At 43.4% G+C, this 23,388-nt stretch overlaps 1 protein-coding gene across 2 annotated transcripts in view; it reads left to right on the top strand.

The window, feature by feature from the left end:
- SPG11 (SPG11 vesicle trafficking associated, spatacsin) overlaps positions 1 to 23,388 on the top strand; it is a 639,585-nt gene that overhangs the window by 34,007 nt on the left and 582,190 nt on the right. For both annotated transcript variants that reach the window (XM_086957913.1, XM_086957912.1), the window contains exons 4-6: positions 16,816 to 17,043; positions 19,159 to 19,348; positions 19,579 to 19,716. In XM_086957913.1, coding sequence (XP_086814039.1) covers positions 16,816 to 17,043; positions 19,159 to 19,348; positions 19,579 to 19,716 — 556 coding nt within the window. The remainder of the gene's footprint in view (positions 1 to 16,815; positions 17,044 to 19,158; positions 19,349 to 19,578; positions 19,717 to 23,388) is intronic.

Here is a 23,388-nt window from a genome sequence, read left to right as displayed (position 1 = left end):
GCATACTCCAAATAATACTCCCAATCCCTCAGATGTCCTCATAAAAACGCAATGAGGTGACACCTCTGCGGTCTTCTATTAATATGTCCTGACCAAAGGGCTCCACACACGGTCAACAAATGTTTTAGTGGCTTTGATAACTCAAAACCACCTGCTTCAGTATCCCTTTTCATATCAACTTTTTATATCAGGCATTTCCCTTCATTCGCTAGTTGACTCCAAGCATAATTGTTAATGTGCATAACTCTCTTATGGATTCAGGGTAATGATGACCTTGTAAGTCACGGGATAGCTACTGAAAAACTTTCCACTGCAAATTTCGGTATCCACTTATTTGCACATATATCCTTTCCTAGGCGACTTGCAGGCACAATGTATGTATTCAATACAACTTGGGACTTAGCTCCTTTTTAAAACCATATACTCGTCTTAGGTGGTTGGTTAAACCCATAGATGTAACGGTTATGCACATTGAGAATTATGCTTGGAGTCAACTAGCGAATGATGAGACAAACCCGATATATAAAGTTAGAGCATGACCCTTTCACAAACCTCATACATTTAGAACACGGAAAAGGGATACTGAATAAGGGTCCTGAAGAAGGTGATTTTAAGTTATTGAGGCTGCTAAAACATGCGTTGACCATTTGTTGAGCCACTTGGTCAAGACATATTGATGGAAGACTGGAGAGGGGTCTCCTCATTGTGTTTTTTTGAGGACATCCGACTGGTTGGGAGTTTTATTTAGAGTATGACTGATTGAATGCTTGTTATGAATGTGAGATTAGATGGGGTTTGTGAATCTGTTTTATTCATCTGTTTTTAAGCTTGACTAAATTATTACTATGAAAATGTTTTTTTTTTATATAGCCTGAAAAAAAAATTATTACATTTATTAATATTTAAATGTAGTGGGTTTGAGTTATTGCTGTGCATTTTTCCTGAAGAATATTAGACATGCAATACAAATATTTTGTGAAATAACAGTGGGTTAGTAATCGTTGTTGATTGATTCTTTATAAACAAAGAGAGTGGTGGTTTTTTTGTATACATATTTTGTTATGCTTCCCGGGTACACGAGCCTTAAAGGAATGTTGGGGTACCCTTGATTAAATAGGTTGCCCATCAGAAGTCTGACCAAAGAATACTTCAAGAATCTGAGAGATAAAAGGATGATGGAAGAAAAGACGCAGAAGAAATGTGACTGAGGAGGCAGGTGGAGTGGCAGAGCCAGTTTGACAGCTGTCCATATCCTGAAGTAAATGAAAGAAGCAATTTCCTACTTGGAGGAGCAAACCAGCCTTACAGCCTTAGTAGACACGTGTAAATGTGAGGCACTGAATGGAAGACAGTCTCTTTACTGCTCCACATCACATCTGTGATGTATTAGTTGGAATGTTTGGCATGTGGGCTAAATTAGCTGTAGAACATTTGGTGTGTAACACCTGCGACTGTTACGGTTCGGCGATTCTAAGTGAGATGGTTTATGGCTACTTGGGATGCTGGATGATGGCTGTCTGCTTCTGCTATATCATTGAAACTACATCTAATCCTTTCTGCCAACCTATGGATAAATGTAGTGGCATTCTTCTCATGCAGTGGTGATAACAGCTATACATTTAAAATGGTGCAAGGCAACGGCAACAGGATATAGAAACAGGATCACAAGGAAAAGGTGCCATGCTATTCGATAAATCGAACCTATCACCCATAGCACCAGCAGAGTGTAGATGATGAACCACAGCTGCAGTGTTGTGGCAGTCTGAAACAGCAGCACGCCCCCTCTAATCTACCCCAATCTAACCCACTCCGAACTACCCAAAATCTACCTCCACTGTGTTCCATTCTACCCTAGTATAATCCATCCAGTCTGCCCCACTCCTATCTACCCGACTCAACTCCAGTCTAAACCACTCCACTCTACCCCTATTCACACCAGACCACTCTTCTCCAGTATAGCTCACTCCATTCTACCACAATATATCCCACTCCACCCTACCCCAATGTACCATAATCCAATCTACCTCACTATAATCTAACCCAATCTGCTCCACTCCAATCTACCGACTCCACTCACTCCAATCTACCTTTATTCAATCTACTCCACTCCAAACTACCATGCTAATCTACACACCCCCCCCCCCCCATTCCAATCTACCCCAATCCAACCTACTCCATTCCACCCTAATCCACCCTAATCCATTCTATCCCATTCGCTCTGCCTCAGTCCAATCTACAGCACTCCACTCAATGCCATGCCACGCCGCTAACTTTGAGGTAAACTGACCAGCAGTCACACTGGTGTACAGCATGGCTAAAACACATTGCTAAAACCAATATCTCTCACATAGGCAAGACCTATTGGCTTTACCAATGTCTGTTCCAGTGTGCCATAACGCCATTTTCAGTATTTTTTGCTAAAATTGCAAGTCCTGTTACGCTAATGTTTGATTGCTATGGTGCTACAAAATGGTGTCAATAAAATGTGCGCTCTTTTTTTTTACTGCTGTAGTAACATTAATGAGTGTCGATTTAGGGTGAGAATTAAGGTTGTCTGGGAAACAATACCAAGGATATTCGTAAAAAGACGAGCAGGCTGAGGACGTGAGGTGCTGATTGGTAATGCCAGTAGGACTGAAAGCAACAAGAGGGGAAAGAACAGGGAAGCTGGGTGACTGTGTTGAAGGGCATGATGCTGAAATTGCTGGGTCCCTATCATGTAAGGAAGTGTCTGCAAGGTGATTGGGGCAATTCCCTGTGTTGTCTTCTCCCCTTTAACTACATTTAGTGTGTGCTGTGCTGCTTCATTCTCTTCCTTTCTCTATAGCCTCTATTTACTAGCTTCTGTGCTTCTTATTCGTATAATTGTATCTTCTTTTAATATTCCCTATGCTATTGCTACTCCTTCATCCACTTAATCATTCTTTAGCACGGTTTACTGTAGTTCCATGATTCCTCTTCTAGCATCACCCTTTTAAATTTCTGGTTATTCTCCCTCTTCTTCTTCTTTCCTCCGTAATCTGCCTTTTCAGTTCTCTGTGATGACACCTACTCTTTCACCTACATATTCCCTTTACCGTTTCTATGTGGCCTCCTTCACCTCCTCTAAAATCTTGCCCTTTCTGTTCTCCTCCACTTCCTCCTTGATGAGCTCCCTTCCCGTTAACTATGCAAACTCCTCCATTACTTAATCTGTAATCCCTTTATTTTATTAAATCTTTTTATTGTTTTCTGTGCTGCTACCTCCATTTTTTCACTTAAGCATTCTCTGTGCTTGGCTTTTCTCTTTCTCCCTTATTACTCTTCATCTCCCTTCAGTCCCTCTACCTTGTCCATTCTTTGCTTTTCGGGGTCCTTTTTTCCATCTCTCTTGACCACCCCTCCGATTTTTGAATGGCATTTAGCATATTTAACACTATAGGGATAATGAACAGAACATGTAGTGTTTTATATGCCGCCTAGAGCTGCTTGGGAGAGGAAGGCCATACCAGAAATGTAAGGGAAGATAGCAGGAGTAAGATGAAGAGCAGACTGCCCGCCTCCCCTTTTGCTGCATTGTGTAACAACACTCCTAGCTCCTGGTGCTGCTTCCATTGCATAGTGTTCCCTACTTCCACTCCATATTTACATTTTGTTTTTATTCACAATTTAATTTGTCATTTCGCTTTAATAATGTGTTGTTTTCTGATTTCCCTCCTCGCTGCCCCATTTGTAAAGGTTGGTAAAAGCAGGCATCTGTCTACTGATAGGAGTGGCTAAAGGAACATTAGTGCTAGATTTTTATAGAAATGTGTGAACAGTGTGATTGTTCTACATCTTCGGCCCATATCCTTGCATATTTTCTAGTGCTAAATAACTCTGGGTTAAGCCGTTAGTAAAATCAGATGAGCTCAAATGAGAACTGCATTACTTTACCACAAACATGCATTCTGCTGAGAGGGCCCATGAGCAATCACATGCAAGGAATATCAATTATGGTACGAAAAATGTAGCCCAAGTAAAGTTGCAGCCCTGACAGCACTAAGAACGAGTGAAGCTTTGAAGTTGGTTACTCCAGAAATACATTGCAAGGAGGACAGGACATTGCATGCCTTCACTGCTCTTAACCCCAGGGGAACAGAGCAGTGCACATATAGTATACCAAGGCTAGTAGAAATCCTCAAACAGAGAAGCAAGTACAAGTACATGTGGGTATAGGAAAGCAGAAAGCAAATTAATAAGACAAGGACAGCCTGAAGGATGGCAACAATATGACGTGCCAAATTCCAACCTGAAACCGATCAATTAATATTATCTTTCTCAAAAGAACACATGGCAAGCATAAGAAAGAGCATATCCCAGTCTGTCTTTGCGTTGAATGTAAACTTGCTTTGGAAGGTCTCACCATAGCACAGAAATTCCTTGAGATTTGCATGTTGACGTGGACCAAATGGTTACCGCTTTCATGGTGACTGAAAAGTGTAAGATATAGAATGGGAAAGCTGTGGTAGTGGGTCCAAAACATTTGAACTTTTTACCAGATTCTATAAAATAAGATGGACGTCACCCTACTTTCTGGAAGGTGTCAGATACACTTCTATCACCAATCATTTTTACTGTAAGAATCCTGAAAGACAGCCATGTTTTCTACCCTAAATATGAATTCTACCCTGGTCATGAGTTTGGCTGAGCAGCAAGACCTACTATGTTTAGACTACTACACTCTGTCCTTATGTGTTTCCCTGTTTGCCTGCTCAGCTTAGAATGCATGATGTAGGTTAGAATGGGATGGTGTCATGAATGGTTAAATCTGATTGTTTGGTCAGAGAGTTGAGAAGAGATATTGTGACGTTGCGGTCACTTGTGCTTGGCTTCCGACAAAGACACATGTCTGCTTGGTGGAGTCAAGGGCCTGTTTTCCCCATTGGTGATGAAAGCGTACTCATGTGGGACCACACCAGTGTTGATTGGATGGATTGGAAAGACTGAAGAAAACACCTTTTTTTCAGGTCAGCAAGCATGCCCTGCCTTCAAAATGGTGTGACCTGTTTAGTGTTCAGAAGAGTTTTATCCGGGGCTGGGCAAGGCCCTTGGAGGCAGAGGTCACCAAGAGCCTGTAGTGGCAGCCTTGCTTGGAAGGAATCTTGACTATCTTTAGAAGCCTAAGGTGTCTGCCCAGGATGAGAATAAGGCCTTATTTAAAGTTTGGCATACTAGATACTCCACCGAAAACGTGACAGGTATCCCGTCTGCCAAATTACAAACACATTTTAAGTCTATGGCACTCGTAATATGGTGGAGGGGATCGATGAAGTATCTCACCCTACACCTGAAATAAGGCCTCAAGTCTCTTTTTTGGAGACGTTGGCAGGAACAAACTCTAAAATGTTGTAGAAGACTGTGTGTTAGTGGTGCACTTTCAATGTGATCATTGTTCTACCAGTACTGCTGGAACCACCATTATATTGAGGTAATGGCTTCCACTCTCTAGCTCCAATGACCATTGAGGGATAACCACTACCTGTTCATGTGCAAAGAGGTCAGTGCTTGAGGCAAGAATGCACTTCAGCGGCGCAATGCTTTCTCAAGATGCAGCTTGCCATTGCTTCCAAGGTGATCAGAGTATTAGGAGTGTATTGGGTCAGTTCTCTGGATTGTGTGAGGCCAGAATGATGTTCTCCGTATAATAGAAGCTAGGTCCCATCTATGTGTTGCTCATCCATACTAAAATGTACAACCTTCATGTGTTTCTGCATACTGGGAACTGGAGTGTTACTAGAAGTTCTTGTGCCAGGGCTGCTCACAGAGAATGCAAATATGTCCATTATATCGTTGTAGAAGTTATGCATGTTTGCGTCGGCATCATGTATCTCCTTTGTGGTGCTTTATAGAACATGAATTGGTGCTGGTGCTAGCCTCAGATTGCCCAGTCTCCTAGCAGGCCTAGAAGGGGTGGATAAGCAAGAATACCTTCCTAATGTCAGTGGTGTGGAATTTTTGAAAAATTGTACTTGTCCAATGTACAAAATGTTACAGAGTTCTTCTTGCCCTGGAAAGAAATCCACTTGTCCCATCCTCTACCTAAATCAATGGGCTGACACAGATGCATTACTAGTTTACTGCCACATTCCAATGACCCCTGTTAACTTTTGCACTTGTCTTCCAAACACCCAGTGATTAGCCGTGCAACCGCTTACAGGAACCTATTAATACACACTGCTCTTACTTCATATGTAGTAGGCTGACTTCCTTTTGCCGTACCATAGCTTCATACCACTTCTATTGGCTTTGCCATAATGTTCATTGTCCTTTTCTTCTATATAATATGGGCTTCGTCCTCTTCCCCCACCTCTTTTGCCACAGCTTTAATGTGCCTCCTTTATTCACTTCTGGCTCTATTGCACTTCCACTTCAATCTATACCTCAACTTCATCACATTTCTGTCAGAAGATTCTACTTCCATGCCCTCCACTTTCAACACATGCTGAGAGTCTCTTGTTATTTTTGAGTTGTGCTTAACTAACCGAGAGGCTATCCAGCGGCTACATCTTCCATTCCTGTGCTCCACCAGTAACTCCACGCCTGCTGTGATGAGCTTCATGTGTTGAACTCGGAGAGGCTTAATGATCATACAGGTGCAAAATATGCTTAATGATAAACCTGTTTTAATAAGACACACTAACTTGCACATAAGATTTGGGGTTGCCTTGGTGTTAATGGTAGAAACAATGTGCAAGTAGAATCAAGCTGGGACAGGAGGTGATCTTTCAGCCGGGGAGCAGGTGGAGAGAGAAGTATGTTAAGTGTAGCAAGTGGAAACTGGTTGTTGAGCATAGTGGACTGCCTGGGCTGGTCGCGGAGGACAGAGCCCCAACCAAGGTGGTGAACATACCATGCACCACAACTACCAGGAGACTGTGGGACAGCCACGCCCACTGGGGCGGGGAGTTAAAATATCAGCTGGTGCATGGTGAACTTTGCTGCTGTACAGGGAACATAAGCCATTGAGGAAGAGAGCGAGGACTCCCGAAACGCGTCTGGCAATTTTGAAAACCGATGTAGTGTTTCTTTGTATGCTGCCTGCGTGCCCCTTGCCAATAAACGAGTAGGCTGATTTAAGTGTCGGAGGTCGAACTCCTTTGGGGCTACCTGCAATGTTGGAGATAAATACGGCTGCTGCTCAGCCGTGGAGCAAGACCTGCTGCTGCGGGTCCGGAGGTATAGTGAAACACTAGGGGAACAGGTGTGGGAGACCCAGTTACTGATCTATCACACTGGTATTGGTCAACATGGTTCAGCCTCGTGGATGCTCTAGAGGCTTTCATCAGGATCAGGGTGTGCTTAAGAGCGCATTATGGCTCCTAATAAGGGGGGGGGGTGTACTCCCCACCCTTTCAGTTTATGGTCAGATCTGTGGTATTTGTACCATGCTGGAAAGTTTCATTCGCATTCTTGTTTCCTTCACGTTCTCTCGTTCTTCACATCACATCTTTTTTAATGAAAATACGTGTGACAAGTGGTGTAGGGAATTTTAATTCACTTGATCAGAGCACGAGAAAATCCTCTCTCTTTTTCATTCCTGGCCACTACTGACAAACCAGTTGGTCTTCCTCCAGGCGGAGGTCCGCATATTGACAAAGGAAAAGACCCTATGATAATGTTGTTACAGTACACCTTGGCGGAGAACCAAGATATACCGCCAACTGACTGTGTACGTATATGAGGGTTTTTAAAATCAGTTGCCATACGAAGAAAGACCCTGGTTACACAGGACAAGTGGTCCTTTCTCCCCCCCTCTTTGATTTTTGTTCTATATATTAACAACATGCTTGTAAAGCTTCCTCCAATTAAATCCCTCTTTTATAGCTAAATATATAAGACTCTTTAATTACTCTATTAAATCTTTCTACTTGCCGGTTTGCTTCGGGGTGAAATATCGATATTATTTTGTGCTGTATGCCACATTTGTAAAAAAAACTGTTCCATCTGTCTGCTAATGACCTGGGGTCCATTATTTGACACTTTGACGTTTGGAATATCTTCTCTACAAAACAGCTCATCCAACAATTCCACAATTGCCTAAGAAGTCACTTTACCAACCATTCTGACTTTGTGCCATTTTTACAAGTAATCTATTACCACTATACCATAGCACTCTTCTTTAGAAATAGCAGAATTAGGTCGAATAATATCTACTCCCAACTTTTGCTCTGGCAATTCCACAGGCTTAGCTTTGGCCAATTTATTATTATTGGAACAGGTAACACAAGATATCACCCATTTGTCTACCTTTACTTCAGTTCCTTGCCACCAATACTGTTCTCGCAACCTCTGCCTGGTATTGGATATTCAAGAATGTCCTTCCCGAGAAATCAACACATGAGCATTACCATGCTCTAAATACGGCTGCAGGTAAACCAATGGGCAGGAGTGCTCCCGCGCTCCAGACACTGCCGCAGATAAACCAGTGGCCACAAGCGCTCCCCCATGCCAGCAGTCAGAAGAATGTCTGCTGAAATGGGAGACGGAACACAAAATACTTAAGTACTGCCCCCAGAATTCAAGAACAAAACTCCTACCACCAAATGTCCCAACATGTCCAAAGGGCAGTTCAACGGCAACAGTAGTCATGCAGCGGTTTCTGAGGCTCCTGTACACTCCCAGTCGTCACCAGTGTTACAAGGCAGTAAATGTGCATAACAAACCACACAGGATGCTGGGTGCTCGTTAATCATGTGGTTTATTTCTGGATGTAAAAATTGTAACAGGTGTTGTAATCTACATGTATTCTTGGCACGCGCTTCTGCCAGCGCATGACAACAACTGCCATACTCTCCTGCGCGAGAGCATCCTTTTGTGTACACCCCCTCCCATTGGCTCTCCCAACGTTCCAATGTCACCTCTCCTCTGCCCCTGTTCCCAACTGTAAGGATTCTCCCCTTAGCCCAACTGATGCCAGCTTCCTGTAGGGCTGTATTGAATAAACCTTGAACCTACTACCGCGTACTTCTTAATTTACTACAAGTGGCGACGAGGATGGGATTTGTGAGTCAACATTATCACCATAATCCACCCACAGATCTTTACTTGCACTGTTGGATTGGTACAAACTTGTATCATCTCTGGTGGTTCTAAAGGACTGATAATGATTGAGCTCACCCCTAGTGGAATGACATTTAGCTAATCTGTTCAAGTGCCAAACTTTCCCATCACTGAGTCTGGCAGCGTTGTTGTATAGTTTGCTGATATACAGGGGGATGAGAATCTACTTTCACCCTTCCTTGTTTTTCTTTCCAGGCGAACTTTGACAAGATCCCCAATCTTGAAGGAATGTTCTTTGACAGCATGTCTGGAGTCATACCAGTCTTTGTAGCTCATCTGTGCTTTTTCTATGCTGTTCCTGATAGTTTCAGGTGACCATTAGATTTGTTTGGAGGCTGGCATCCAGCCTAAGTCGTTGCTCAAGGGTTGTCGGCTTCTCATTAGGACAAAGGGTGCCAAGTTGGTGCTGGGGAAATTCTAAATGCCCATATTAGTTTGAAAATTTCTTCTCCCCAGTTGAGATTTGCATTCCGTGATAGTTGTATATGTCCTTTAATGACTCGGTTGAAACGTTCAACAAGGCCATTACCTTCAGGATGACAGACTGAAGTGGTGAGATGGGTAATACAATTTCTCTCTAACAATGATTTAAATGTTACAGATGAGAACTGAGGGCCATTATCTGTGAGCAAGAATTTGGGTAATCCTTCACTCAGGAATAACTTGTCAAGAGAAGAAATGACTGAAGAACTGTTGGTGCATGACACAATTTCTATTACAGGCTATTTTGAAAAATGATCTATGACAACCAGGATATACTTGATAACTTTATCATGACCTTCAATGGGTCCGGTGATATCCAAGCCAATCCTTTCCCATGGCATTATTGGTGGCTTGATAGGAGACAGAGGGACTCTTGAAGTTTTTAGGCTCTTGTCTGAGTCATTGCAATCCACACAATCTCTGATTAGGATTTCTACCTGCTTGTCGATTCGAGGCCACCAATAGTTGCATCTGACTCTTTGTTTGGTCTTTGAGATACCTAAATGGCCTATATGGCATAAGTTGAGTATTTTGTTTCTGAGAGTGAACGGAGCTATAGCTTTGCCAACTCTGTACAACACCCCATTTTCCAGACTAAGTTCATGCCTGGTTACCCCTGTTTCCCAGTAGGCTTTGGTATTTTCATCCAGACGCTTTTTCTCGGGCCAGGAACCCTTGATATATTCGCACTGTAAGTAAGGTGGAGTCTCTTGACATGTGTCCTTTCCATTATTCTGACGATATTCCATCAAGATCTGAGTCGAATAGCAAGGCAACTTTCTCATCATCCTCTTGGTCGTTCAAGACTTCCTCATGGGGTAGGGGTAATCTGCTTAGGAAATCAGCTACCTTGTTCTTGACCCCAGGCCAGTATTCGACCGTATAGTTGAAGTCCAGTAGTTTGACTGACATTTTGCTGAGTCTTGGGGAAGCATTCTGCAGCCCGGACGCCGAGAGGATCTTGATCAATGGTTTGTGGTCTGTGCGCAGACGTATATTGAAACCCCAAATGTACACTCTAAAATAATTTAGAGCCCAGGAACAGGCAAGCATCTCGCGTTCGATCACCGAGTACCTTTCTTCTGCTGAGGTGAGTGATCTTGATGCGAATGCTACAACCCATTCATTCTTCGCAGCGTCCTTTTGAGCTAGCACAGCTCAGAGTCCCTTGTTGCTGGCATCGGTTGTTACGATAATTTCTGCTTCTGAGTCAAAACATTTGAGAAAAGGTGCATTGCTGATTTCCTTTTTAATGGAACAGAAGGTGTTCTGACAATCAGTAGACCATTCAAATTTACTTTTGTTATTGAGTAGTTGCTGTAAATTGTACGTCTTCTCAGAAAAGTTACAAATTAACTTTGAATAGTATTCGGTCAGACCCAGAAAGGCCCTAACATCCTCTTTGCTAGAGGGGCATGGAGCTTTCAGAATGGCATCAGCTAAACCCTGGTTCGGTTTGATACCCTCATGACTAATCGTGTGACCCAGGTACACAACCTTATTTTGAGACAGTTTGCATTTGTCTAATTCAACAGTTAAACCATGTAATTTCAAGTTTTCTAGAACTTGTTTGAGTCGAGTGTCATGTTCCATTTGGCCGCTGCCCATGAATAAGATGTCATCTTGGAAGAACCTTACCCCAGCAATTCCCTCAAAGATGGATGACATAACTCTTTGGAAAAGTGCTGCTGCTGAGGCCAGTCCAAATGGTACTCTTGTGAAGCGATAACAGCCGAATGGGGTAATGAATGTGGTGTACTTTCTGCTATCTTTGTGTAAAGGTACCTGGTGGTACGCAGATTTTAAGTCCATTATTGAAAATACATGCATGTCTTTAGTGGCATTAAACATTTCACAAAAACGAGGCAAAGGTTACTGATCGACAATTATATTCTTTTTTTTTTTTTTTTAATTTTTGAAAACCTTTATTGTGCATGAAAAATGAGACAAATACGGGCCTACAACCGTCAGGCCGGCCACGATACTTTTAAGCACATGAGCAAACATTACGGGTCCCCAGCGTCATCAGGCAATACAGCTACGATTAACAGCAGTTACACTGAACGGACTCATGTCGCCAGGGAGAAGGAGCATTGAAGGTTAAAATTTTAAAGTTTTTAGTCTGAAAATAAATCAGTGAAAAATGGAATCAAGGAGAACTGAGTCTGTACATTAACTTTCTCAGCATGGGCAGGCAGCATCAAGAAACCAACAGTAGTGAAGACCATCTCATCAACTTGGTATTATTGCGCAAGGTAACAGAGGAGACAGTTCGCATTTACGTACCACCCACAGCGCCACCCACTTCCTACTAAACCCCTGTCACAGACCCAGAACAGAAAAAGAAAAAAAGGAGAAAATTATAAAAGAGATCATACATAGGCACCATAGAAACCAACAAAAATGAAATATAACCCCCCACCCTACACACATGCAGAGGCTACGGCCTGCCCCCCCCCCCCCCCCCCCAGCAGAGTGTCTGTCACCCCAAAAACCCGAAATTTAGAAAGAAAAGAAAGTAGAGAGAGAGAGAGGAAGAAAAGGCAAGGAAAAACATTCACTAGTGATATAGGGAGCAAGGAAAAACTGTCCCAGATCTCCCACTAAAGAAGGTGGGGAGGAGCCATTACAATAATAGAACTCCCGGACACCCAGCCGTTAGCAGGTACTACGCCATTGGAATCAAAAAGACAAAGGCCATAAAATCAAGGGGGGTACAAATACAGGTACACCCAGAACGCGGAATGAACCCATAAATCACCACCCCACGTGTAAAGTAGACAACAGGATATGAGCAGCTCCAATTCACAGTCGAAGGTACCAGGATAGACAAGAAGAGCAAACTAAATGTGAGGAGCTGTAGCGTTGATACGCGCCAAAAAGGCGCCGCAAGTCTGAACCACATCAAATAGGCCAATACAAGTTGACACCCGGAGCCCCTCAGCTCTATGTAGGTCGCAAGCGACCACTACACCACGGTACCCGCCCGAATCCCGCCCCTGCCAGAACAAAGACTAAGATGGCCGCCCCAGGCAAAGTAGAGACAAAGGAAGGTAAAATGGACGCCACCCTTCGGAAGCACCCCCCTGTCCCAATGAACGTTGTTGGCAAGTCAGGCCCCCAAAAGAATGCAACAGAGCCGACGGCTCACTAGGTACCAGGATAGCCAGTTGTAGCGCCGACTATGCCGTGAACAGTGCAATGTCACAAAGGATGCTCCGAGAGCGAGAGCTTAGCAGTATCTGATAACATCCAACCAGCTGGAAAAATCAAGTTACATTCTGCGTGTGATCCATACATTCCCCCCACATAGCATCCTGAACCCAACCCCCATCAGATAGGAGAGCAGTACAGCAGAGAAGCTGCCTAACCCTGGCCCGATCTCGGACGCCCTTCAGTACACAGCCCTCTACGAGTGTCGACCCCCTCCACAACAAAGGAACAAGATGGAAGCAAAGAGGAAGGGGGAGACTCACAAATACAAAATGGACGGCGCCCTATACCCAATAATGCATCGGTCACAGTAATAAGAGTCACAAAATCACCCTGAGAAACCAGATACAATAGGGGAAAAAGCGGAGGCTCTGATGAAAGAGTTTTCAAGGGGGCCAGGAGTAGCATAGCCGGCAGTCCCACCTCCGATAGTAGCAGCGGATATAATGGAACAGTAGCCGAATGTGGGAACAATGTATCGCAGGCAGAGTCAGTGAGCGATCGTCTGCAAGCGCCAGTCCTGGCAGCACGAAACTCAGCCCCACTGGGAACACTCGGCAACACAGTATCAGTAGCAGGAACCATCAGGGGAGCGCTCAGTTGTTGCTGGGAGCAGTCCTTCCGAATCTGCGCCAGGTCCAAGGCAATGTTGTCGAGTTTTTCACTTAGCCCCTGGGAGTCTTGCAGTAGCGTCGCCCGCAGTTTACATAGGGCAAGCAGGACGTCTCCATAGGACAGGGTAGGTAGTGTGCCCCCCCCGCCTACGGCACCGGTAGGTGCAGGCAAGTCAATCCCCGGCACAGCCACGGTAACACAGGCAAGGGGCAAGGGCGGACGTCCATCTCCGTCCCGCGGGTCCGCGGGAACATCCATAGCGCCCACAAGTCGGTCACAGGAGCATGGGGGGGTGCGACATGGGCCAGCAGTCGCCCCGTCTCCCACCGCTACGAGTTGCAATGTGGCGTCGCCAGTGAGGAGCCCCCGTCAGCAAAAACAGGCAGTCAGGGCGAACGGGCGGTCAGCCAGGTCTGGGCAGGTCCTGTAATGGAGTCGAGTCGCCCCCTCACAGCACAGAACAAAGGAGCCGGAGTGCAGTGTGATCTTCCCTGCGGTCGCGTGTCAATTGCGATGTGCAGCACTCCACAGCATCCGAGGCGCTGAAATCCGCGATCCAGGGAGAGCCGCCTCTCTCAGGGTGTGAGCGCCCAGCAGGCAAGTTTCTCGTCTCCACTTCGCCGAGGTCTGGCACCGAACGGCGGAAAGCGTCGGGGCAATGGAGTCGGGACGGGCACCAGGTTATCTCAGCATTCCGGGCAAGCTGAGAGTCCGGAAAACCATGGGCGATATCAGCATGTCGTCCCCGCTGGTTCAGCCGGTAAGTTGGGCAGGATGGCAGGCAGGATAGTAAGACGGGGCTCAAGGGCTGGCGGAGCCGGGAGCTTACGCGTCCGCTCCGGTCGCCATCTTGGCTCCTCCCCCCGACAATTATATTCTTATTTAAATCTCTGAGATCAATACAGAGTCTAATTTTTCCGTTGGGGCGTTTTACAACCACCAAGGGAGAAACCCACTCTGCAGGTTCTACCTTTTCTGTAATTCCTTCGTTGACCAGTCTGTTAAGTTCAATTTGTACATCGTTTCTGACAGAAACCGGTAGATGTCTCGCTTTATGTATGCACGGCTTAGCAGAGTCTTTTAGCTCTATTTTATGTTCGAAACTGTTGAGAAAACCAACTTTGCCAGAGAAGACTTCCGGGTAATCTTTATGCAGAAAACTTTTGCAAGTGTCATCCATGGACAGGACGGGGTCATCACTATTGGGATTGAGGATGATCCCTAGTTCAGCTTGATCACACCAACCCAGGACAGAAGGACCTTTTTTTGCCACATAAAGTTTGCAGTGTGCTGTCCTGTTCTTAAATTCGAATTCAAGTTCACGAGTTCCTAAAAATTCTATGTTATCGCCTGTGTAACTCCTAGCAATTACATTTGACTCAAGTGAGGCTCCAATTTTATCCACAAATTTCTTCTTCCATACACTTTCGTTTACAATGGTGAATGGAGAACCAGAGTCAGCCATTATGTTCAAAGGCACCCCACCTAATCTTATCTTGCACATGGGTTTTTTGATTTTGGTGGGAGCTAGTTCTAGAATGTCATATTCAATGGAGAACACGTAACTGACGTCATCAGATTTAGAACTGTCCGAGTCTTCTGATTTGGAGTCTTCTTCTTCTTGAATGTGTTTAACAGGTTTGCTCCGTCGCAAGGATTTCCTGTTGCATACTTTTGTGAAATGCCCTATTAATCCACAAGATGTGCACCTCTGAGATTTTCCCCAGGCACTTTTTGAAATCTGCAAAATGGGAGGAAGGCCCACAACGATAGCATCTACGGTCAGATTCGTCACTGTTTTTTTACCTGTTCAAATTTCATCTTGTTCGTTTCATTTTTCTTGTGAAGACCATTGGTATTATGTCGGGAACTTTCTTTGGATCTCCATTTGTTGGCATTGGATGTATTGACAATTTTCAGCACATTAGGTTCGTCAAGAACAGCTTTTGCACATCTGCCAGTCAGTTCCGCTTTCTTCACTAAGGCAACCACTTCTTTCAGAGGAGATTCGCCATTTACCCACAGTTTGTCTTGGGTGTTGGGGTTGCTAGCGTGCATAATTATTTGGTCACGTATAAATTCTTCTTCTAATTGCCCAAATCTGCATGTTAAGGCCAAGTTCTTCAAGGCGGAAACATATTCATCAATGCTCTCCTCTTTGCCCTGTTTCCTCCTTGAAAATTTATAGCGGTCGACAGCAACATAAACTATGGGTGAGAAATGTGCATCCAAGTCATCCAAGGCGTGCTGAAATACATTATCACCCTCCCTTACTTTCTTTTCAATTCCATTGTACGTTTTTACTCCACCTGGACCCAAACAATATAATAAAACTTTCTTCTTCTTCACAGGAGTGAAATCATCATCTTCCACTGTATCTAAGTAGTTGCAGAAATATTCTTTCCACTCCTTCCATGGCATGCATTGGTTCGCCTTTGAGTGGAAGGAAAGCTTGAGGCTGTGATAGATTTAATGAACTTAAAGCGCACATTGTGTGAAAGAAAAGTATGAAGAATTGATTTAAAATCTGGAAGTGCTTTCAACCTGTGAGGGAAAGGACCCACTGTTGAATTGTGATAGTTCACTATGGTTACAATTATTGAAAGTGTGTTTGTCACTGTGCCCCTGTGGGGCTGTATTGAATAAACCTTGAACCTACTACCGCGTACTTCTTCATTTACTACAACAGGGGTCTCACAACTCTGCTAAGAACCAATCTTCACCATCCCCACCAACCGTCTTCCCCCTCACATTCTCCACATGAGCTTGGTTCTAGAATCAAGCAAGCTTGTGCAGAGAATACCACAGATACATTTTTTTGTTTTACATCTGTTGTTCTGATTGTGTTGATTGGTGTCACATGTCGTATCGGAGTGACGTTGGGATGTCTGTGAGCTCTTTTCATTGAAGTTTTCCCTCCACCTTTTTGTGTCCATTGTATCTTCTTACCCTTTATGTCTTTAAAATCAGGAAATGGTCAGTAGCATTAAGACTTCAGGTAGAGGTGAAAATACTTGTATTGTATTTGTCTGCATGTATTACTCTTGCTTACTTAAAGGTTGATTAAAAGATGCCATAGGCCATTAAATATTCTAACTTGAGTGTGTTTCCCCCACTTCTTACAAGGCACTATACCTGCGTAGCCATGGGCCACAATTATCACAGACACTCATACCAAGGACGCACATAGTGTGAAAGCAAAGACAGAGTTGGAGTGCTGGTGTTGCAACTGGGATGGAAGTGGGGAAATCTAAATGGGTCTCTGGTCCAAGTATGCTTTCAGTATCTAGCGTGTCACTTCTCCATGGAAATCTGTTCCCCTTTGGTTCCACCTTTCAACAACAGCATGATGTGATTTCCTCCTTCTTCACGTGATGTTCTCAGTACAGGTTTCTGAAAGTGCCCTATGCTTATCTCCCGCAGGTCTTTCATGTCTGCAGTCTGTCCGGATCCTAGCATTTGAAAATCGCTGCGTCTCATTGCTTCTGAGTGACCATGTCCTTGCAAAGCTTGGCATCCCTGAATGTGGTGGAGAGGCAGTATCTTTGGGCTGCTTGCCCTTGAGCTTGCCTCCAGATGTTTCCTCTCGTGTAGTTGATGGGCAGCTCTGCAGGAGCCTGGTGTTTCTGTTGGACAGCTCAGGCTGGATATGTATCCTTTGTGACACATGTAATGTCAAGTGTTGTGCAGAGCTGTTAAAAATGTCAGTTTTCTCATGCCACTTGGAGTTTGTATATTGCTACGAAGAGATAACTGTCCGTTCAGTTCTGTCTACTTCAGATGAGCAGATGTTTGATAAAATGGATGACATTAAGATGGCTGTATTGGCTGACTTTGGTTGTGTACAATCTGAAAATTAGGTAGGGGATACCATATCTTAAAACATCTGAAAAGTTTAGCATCTGTACTAGTTTTGTACTAATTGTGTAACAGACAGGAAAGATTCTATTGTGATGCAAATGTTATGTTATGTTATGTTATACAGTTTATTAAGCAAACAGCTGCCCCAGCAAAGGGGCGTCTCGGCGCTAATGTATGTGAAAGCCAATAAAATGCATGACGTTTATTGTAAATAAATAAAATGATACAGCCACCCGCATCAGAGCAACAAAAGAGAGGTCCAAGTCCCAAAACTGTAAGCAGTATTCCTGCTGACCTCATAAGACAACCATACAGAAACAAGCCGGTTGCAACACACCTTAGAGGGACACTCCATGACATTGTATCTATCTGTGTCAAGATTGGCTCTACCTTACAATAATTACCCACAACCCTTGAATCAGACATGCACACAATTTCACATAGCACACACAAAAAATGTACCCTTCCCTAAAAGGGAATGAAAATGAAAGTCTAAAGAGAAGAAAGCTTCATGAAATTGAGAACTTCTCTTTGCTCTGAATTTATGGTATATCATTTATTGCATGGGTCTTCTATCCAATTCTTGTAGAAGTGAGATCCACAATGCCCTTGAAGAAAAACAATTCTACCACTCTTAGATTCCACTTTTATATGGTGAAGCAGAGAAGTATTTTATCCTGGCTACAAAGTGTATGTGCAAGATAGTGTTGCACAATGTGGCTGGACAGATATTGGAGTTGCACATTGTTCAGACATTTGTATATCCAGTTTGTTGGTTTAAAGCACATTCAGTCACTGAGGAGCAGCCTCTGAAGAGGAGAGAACCTCTGGCCTGCAACACATGCTTTCTCATACCTAAGCCAATGATGAGCCAAAGTACTACAGTCTGTGCTCTCTTCAAATGAGAAAGGGTGTGATTCATAAAGGCATATACTGCTGTAAATGTGATTACGGCTGAAAATACCTTCATTTACTCCTGTCAGGAAAATGGAAAAATAATTGTACAGTGGTAAACCCCCCACAAGGGATGGGGAGTGGGTGGAACAAGGCAGGTTAGCCTTATACGTTGTGACTGTCCATAACTTGTACTGTTCTGGACATTCTTAAACTTCGATCTGATCTTTTCCCATCCTGGTCATGGTTGGAGGTTTACTCCAACAAAATGCTGGAGTAACTCCTCTTCCATGTTGGAAAGGAGAACAGATCACAGCCTAATATGGAAGATATTATGGGAGAAGAGTTTCTCAAGGGGTGAAAAGTTTTCCCTTAGGAGAAAAAAAGGAAAGTTTTTTTTTATATTTGTACACAACTTTCCTTTTCCACAATTGAATTAAAGAAACGGGAGTTCATAGAATATTTCCATGATCTTACCAGTAGTAAATCTGAAAAGTTGCATCTGGCACAGCTTTCCAGGTGTACTACGAGAACTTATGTGAATTGCAAAAACATGTATAAGTATATTCAGTTGGAGGTAAAACCCTCCACACCTTTTGCACTTTGATTCTTGTTCTAATTTGGATGGCTTCTAAGCCAGTGCAGAGGCAGTTACAGGAGTCTGATCTTGATTTAACAACTGCACAGACAACTAAAGACCTGTAGATAGTAGATAAAAAGGAATTGCAGGATAGGCCACTTAACGAAAACAACTGCCTACCACAAATCCCACTTGACTCCTTAATGTCATATCAGCATCTATGTGTTGTGAAGATTTCTCTAGAGTTCCTAGGCTTGAAGCAGATGTTAATAAGTCTGTAGTTCTTTTTCCCCATCTTGACCACTGGTGTGATTTGTGTCTGCTTGTCTGCCACACAAGACTAGCTGTCAGAAGTCACACCAGTCTGGCATCTATATATCCTCTTGCGAGGATGAATGTATAGTTCTCTTTCCTTAACTTATGCTGCAAAGATGTCTTTGATCCGGTGGATGGAATGCTTTTGGCACAGGTTGATCTGACCCTCTACCAAGCACTCAACCCTAAGGAGAAGAATTTGAGGCCACCTCTTGCTGCATTAAAGGTGTCTCATGACCTTAGCATGGCGGTGATAACTGATTGCTCAGACAGTGTCCTTGCTCTGGATTTGAATGTCCACTTCAGGTATGTCAGAAGTTTACTTTCTTCCTAGCTGGTAAATATACTGCATGTGGGAGTTTTTTTTCTTGTGGTGATTCAGCCTATATATGAGCATATTGCGACCTTTTGATAGGTTAAAATCTTAATTTGGGTGTGTTTGTACATTAGCATTATTTGACCTACATTTAGAAGCCTCAGTGAACATCAATATTAGGAGGGAGAGCATGACGTGTAATTTTCCCTTTTGTGTACAGACAGTATCCAGATCAGCTGCTGCTCCAGAGATCTTCAGATACCAGCTCTATGATTCGTACGGTGGGGATGGATGAAGAAGATCTTACCTGTTCCTATCATAATATGAACCTTCTGAAGTTACCATTTCAGCCTGACAGGTAATGGATAGAGAGTTTTACCAATGGGAACAAAGCTTACATTCCTATAAATGTCTCCTCTTCTACTTTTAATGGCAACTACAATTTATTGAGCTTAAGTGGTTTGATTATTTTATATGCACCCCCAAGTGGCTAGTAAATTTGTTTGGCAATTATGATATCCATGTGAACGTCACAAAATTCTTCTTTCCTGGAACCTTTGAGTTTCAGTTCCCTAGCCTCTTAAGTATGTGTTTGCTTTTTGCCACAGTTATCTTTTGTCGATACTTGTAGCAATCCTTGTGCTTACATTAAACATTCTTGGTTAACTTGTCTTGAATGCCTTCCTAACCCGCTTCTGAATAGTTGCTAGGTATAGGGACCAGTCAGTCACATATCTTCTTAGTGATCTCATGTCAAGTGCGATACCACAGCCCATTATGGCTTATTAGCATATGGCACGTCACATATTGACACTTGGGAGCCCACACTTATAAATGAAAAATCAAAATTACAAATGCCAGAAGACAAATTTCTGTTGCCTAAAAAGCCAGACTTGTTAAAGTATTTCTCATGGTATGATGCAATTCACTCAGCAATTGGAATAATTTCTGAAAGGCAAGCGGAACTATAGCAGAGCTTATCATTTGTTTGCCTTACCGTTGGCAGGCTAGCAGTACTGAGAAAGAGTCAGTCACCTATCAGGATCACCTTTTCGATTTTCGTCTGAAAGGCTGGCAGGACTGGTTCAGACTCAGTCAGATGTCACTAAAAGTTTGATAATGTTGGACACAGTCATGTTAGGATCACCTTTGAAAATCTTGATGTGCTGCTTCTTAAACACTGATAGTGATGGCGCAAAGTCACTCACACTAGACCCCAAGCACCCTCTTAATATCTGACTTATGCCCTATTGTGGAGTAAATTTAAAAACAAATAAGAGTCCTACTTTTAGAGTTCATGCCCACCTGTGGGGTTGCTTGGTACTTGCGACACAAAACAGATATTTGCTACTCAACTCCATGATACACGTTTTTTCAAGGCTGAGCACATTCGCCCAGATTATACTGTGTTTTTGCCCCCCCCCCCCCCAGCTTAACTTAAATCTATATTTTATTTATACTTTAAGAAATCTAGGTCGAGTGGAGGCACGGTTGTTCCAGTAACTTTATTAATTTTATTGAACTAGTCGACCTCTTGGTTTAGTGACAATTTGTTTTTTTTTCTTGTCCTTTGGGTAAGTTGACATAGCTGGACCCTCTGAACCTAGAAATGTAAGGACTGTGTACAGAGCAGAATTGTTCTAAGGAGAAATAGTCATAGACTGCGAGGAGCTAGGTTCAACGATGCACCAGGGAGAGCGCAGTTTTCACTGGCTATCATAGGGTACGAACACACAACAGGAAGAGGTTGGTATGGGCTGGCAGATACTGGCACTAGAGATGCACCGGGGGACCACGCTCAGAATGCTTCTTGGTGGCTACACAGAAGCACAAGGAATAGCTAAACTTAGACTGTGGTACTGAGGCAGCAGACAAAACTAAATCTGGACAGACATGTACATAGTATGAGGCACGCCAGTGAAGCTGAAGCTAGTCTGGAAGGTACTGGCTATGTATACAGGGGCCACCATAGAGATTTGAACCTATGCTTGGCTAGACAAGAGCACCAGGATGACACAACAGAGTGAGTTGAACTTGGACTGGCAGATACAGACATGTAGTAAGGTTCATAAAATAGAAATCAAGGCTCCTAAATATTCTAATTACATCACAGTACAAAATAAACAAGCTCTGTTAATACAAGAGAACTACAATACATAACTTGCCACAAGGCATGTTACAGGGAGAGCTGAGCCTGGGAGGCGCTATAAACCAAAATGCACTAGGGGGACCTGGCAGGACCATTCCAGACTGTCAGTATCTGAATTAGGGATAGAAACTTACTGGGAAGAGCTGAACATAGGCTGAGTAGTACTTGATAGAGGCATATAGCATTGAGAGCTGAGAAAAGACTGGCAGGCGCTAGGCACAGAGGAAGACCAGCCTATAATGATTGGTGAGATGCAACAATCAGAGCTGAGTTTAGATTGACATGCCCTGAGTGCAGAGACCTACAGGCAGACCGAAGTCAAGACCGTTAGGCACTTGCCACACATAGAAAAGTCAAACATAGACTAACCGCAGCAAAACGCGAATGATCAACAAGTGCTTTATCTCCTGGAATGGTGGGTACTAACACACAGAAGTCACAAGTAAATCAGACATTCGCTCCATAGGGAATTCATTTGAGAAACACTGTGATATCTAGAACGCCCCCAGTTCCTTGTGAGGTATTATGGTGAAATAAATTGTGTAGGGTAATTACAATGCCTGTTCAGCACTCGCAGATTATTGGACTATAAAGTTAGGAATTCTGAATGAAGCTCTGCATGTTTAATAGATAAACACTACGAACAATATCCTCCATATTTTCACTAACGTTCATAATATCTAAAGTCTTAACTGAATATGCACGTAAATGTAGTGTATGTACAACATTCTGTCTTAAGTTTATTATAATGGGGCATTAGACAATAATAGCTCTAACCTCAAAAGTGTTTTTGATTTCCCTGTCTGGTATCATTATGATGTACATTTATTGAGTGCAGTGGCCTGGTGCCCAGGCAAAGTGATTCTCGGGAGGTGCTATAGAATTAGAGAGAGGATGAGAACATGAAGTTATGATTGATATGTATATGCATGGCGGACAGAGTTATAGAATAAGTTTGACAAAAGTAGCTGGTGATGATCTGTTTTGTTTCCGGGTATTTATATATACCCCAGCTTTCCCCAATTACTTGGCCTCTTGGCACTGAAACAGACTGTGACTGGAAGATGTAATTCCTTTAGCGGAGGATTCCTAGTGGGGACTATTTAAGAATCACACTTGGTGAGGGTGTGTTGCTTGGAGGGTGAGAATTGCGCTACTGGAGGTGCTCCATAAGAAGGAATGGGTCGTTGTGACATTTCAGACAGACCTCTGTGTTTATGGGGTGTCATCTCTGTCTCATAGTTTGTAATGTGGGGTTGGGGTTTTAGGCCATGTGCATGTCCTATGTCAGCTAATGGTCGCTTGTCACAGGTTTTGTTTCCAATGGACCGCTTGTGTCTAGTCCATGTTGTATTCTTCCAATGCTTGTTTGTAGCTGAAGTGGAGTAATTGTACTTTGTTACTGCCTGATCAAGTCCGGAAGGAAGTAACGTGGTGAGCAATCTAATCTTGTTGACATGTGTACATTACACTAAGTCAAAAGATAGTTCTAGGCTATCACTTGATGTCGGAGTGTCAGGTAGTATTCTTGTGTGTTTGATTTTTGCACATAAAGTATTAGTTTGTCTAATTGAGGTATCTTTATTTCTTTCTTCATAGAAAGGCAATTTAATTATGCCTGGTAAACACAGTATGCACAACCTGAAAAAGATTCAAGGAAAATGTTGCTGCAATTCTATAACCCACCCGAGCTCAAACACCCATGACCAATGCCTCACTGCTCCCTTCTACCACTACTCCATCTACAATATCACAGAAAAACAACCATGGCGCAGGCACATTTGACCCATACTCAACAGCTTCAACCTCTTCACCTTATTCCTCTAGAGTTACTATTAAATCTACTTTGATCCCGGCTGACCTCCATCAAGCATACGCCAT

The sequence above is a fragment of the Lissotriton vulgaris genome, chromosome 2_1, assembly GCF_964263255.1.
Source record: "Lissotriton vulgaris chromosome 2_1, aLisVul1.2, whole genome shotgun sequence".
Lineage (NCBI taxonomy): Eukaryota > Metazoa > Chordata > Amphibia > Caudata > Salamandridae > Lissotriton > Lissotriton vulgaris.
This window is presented reverse-complemented; position numbering and strand designations above follow the sequence as displayed.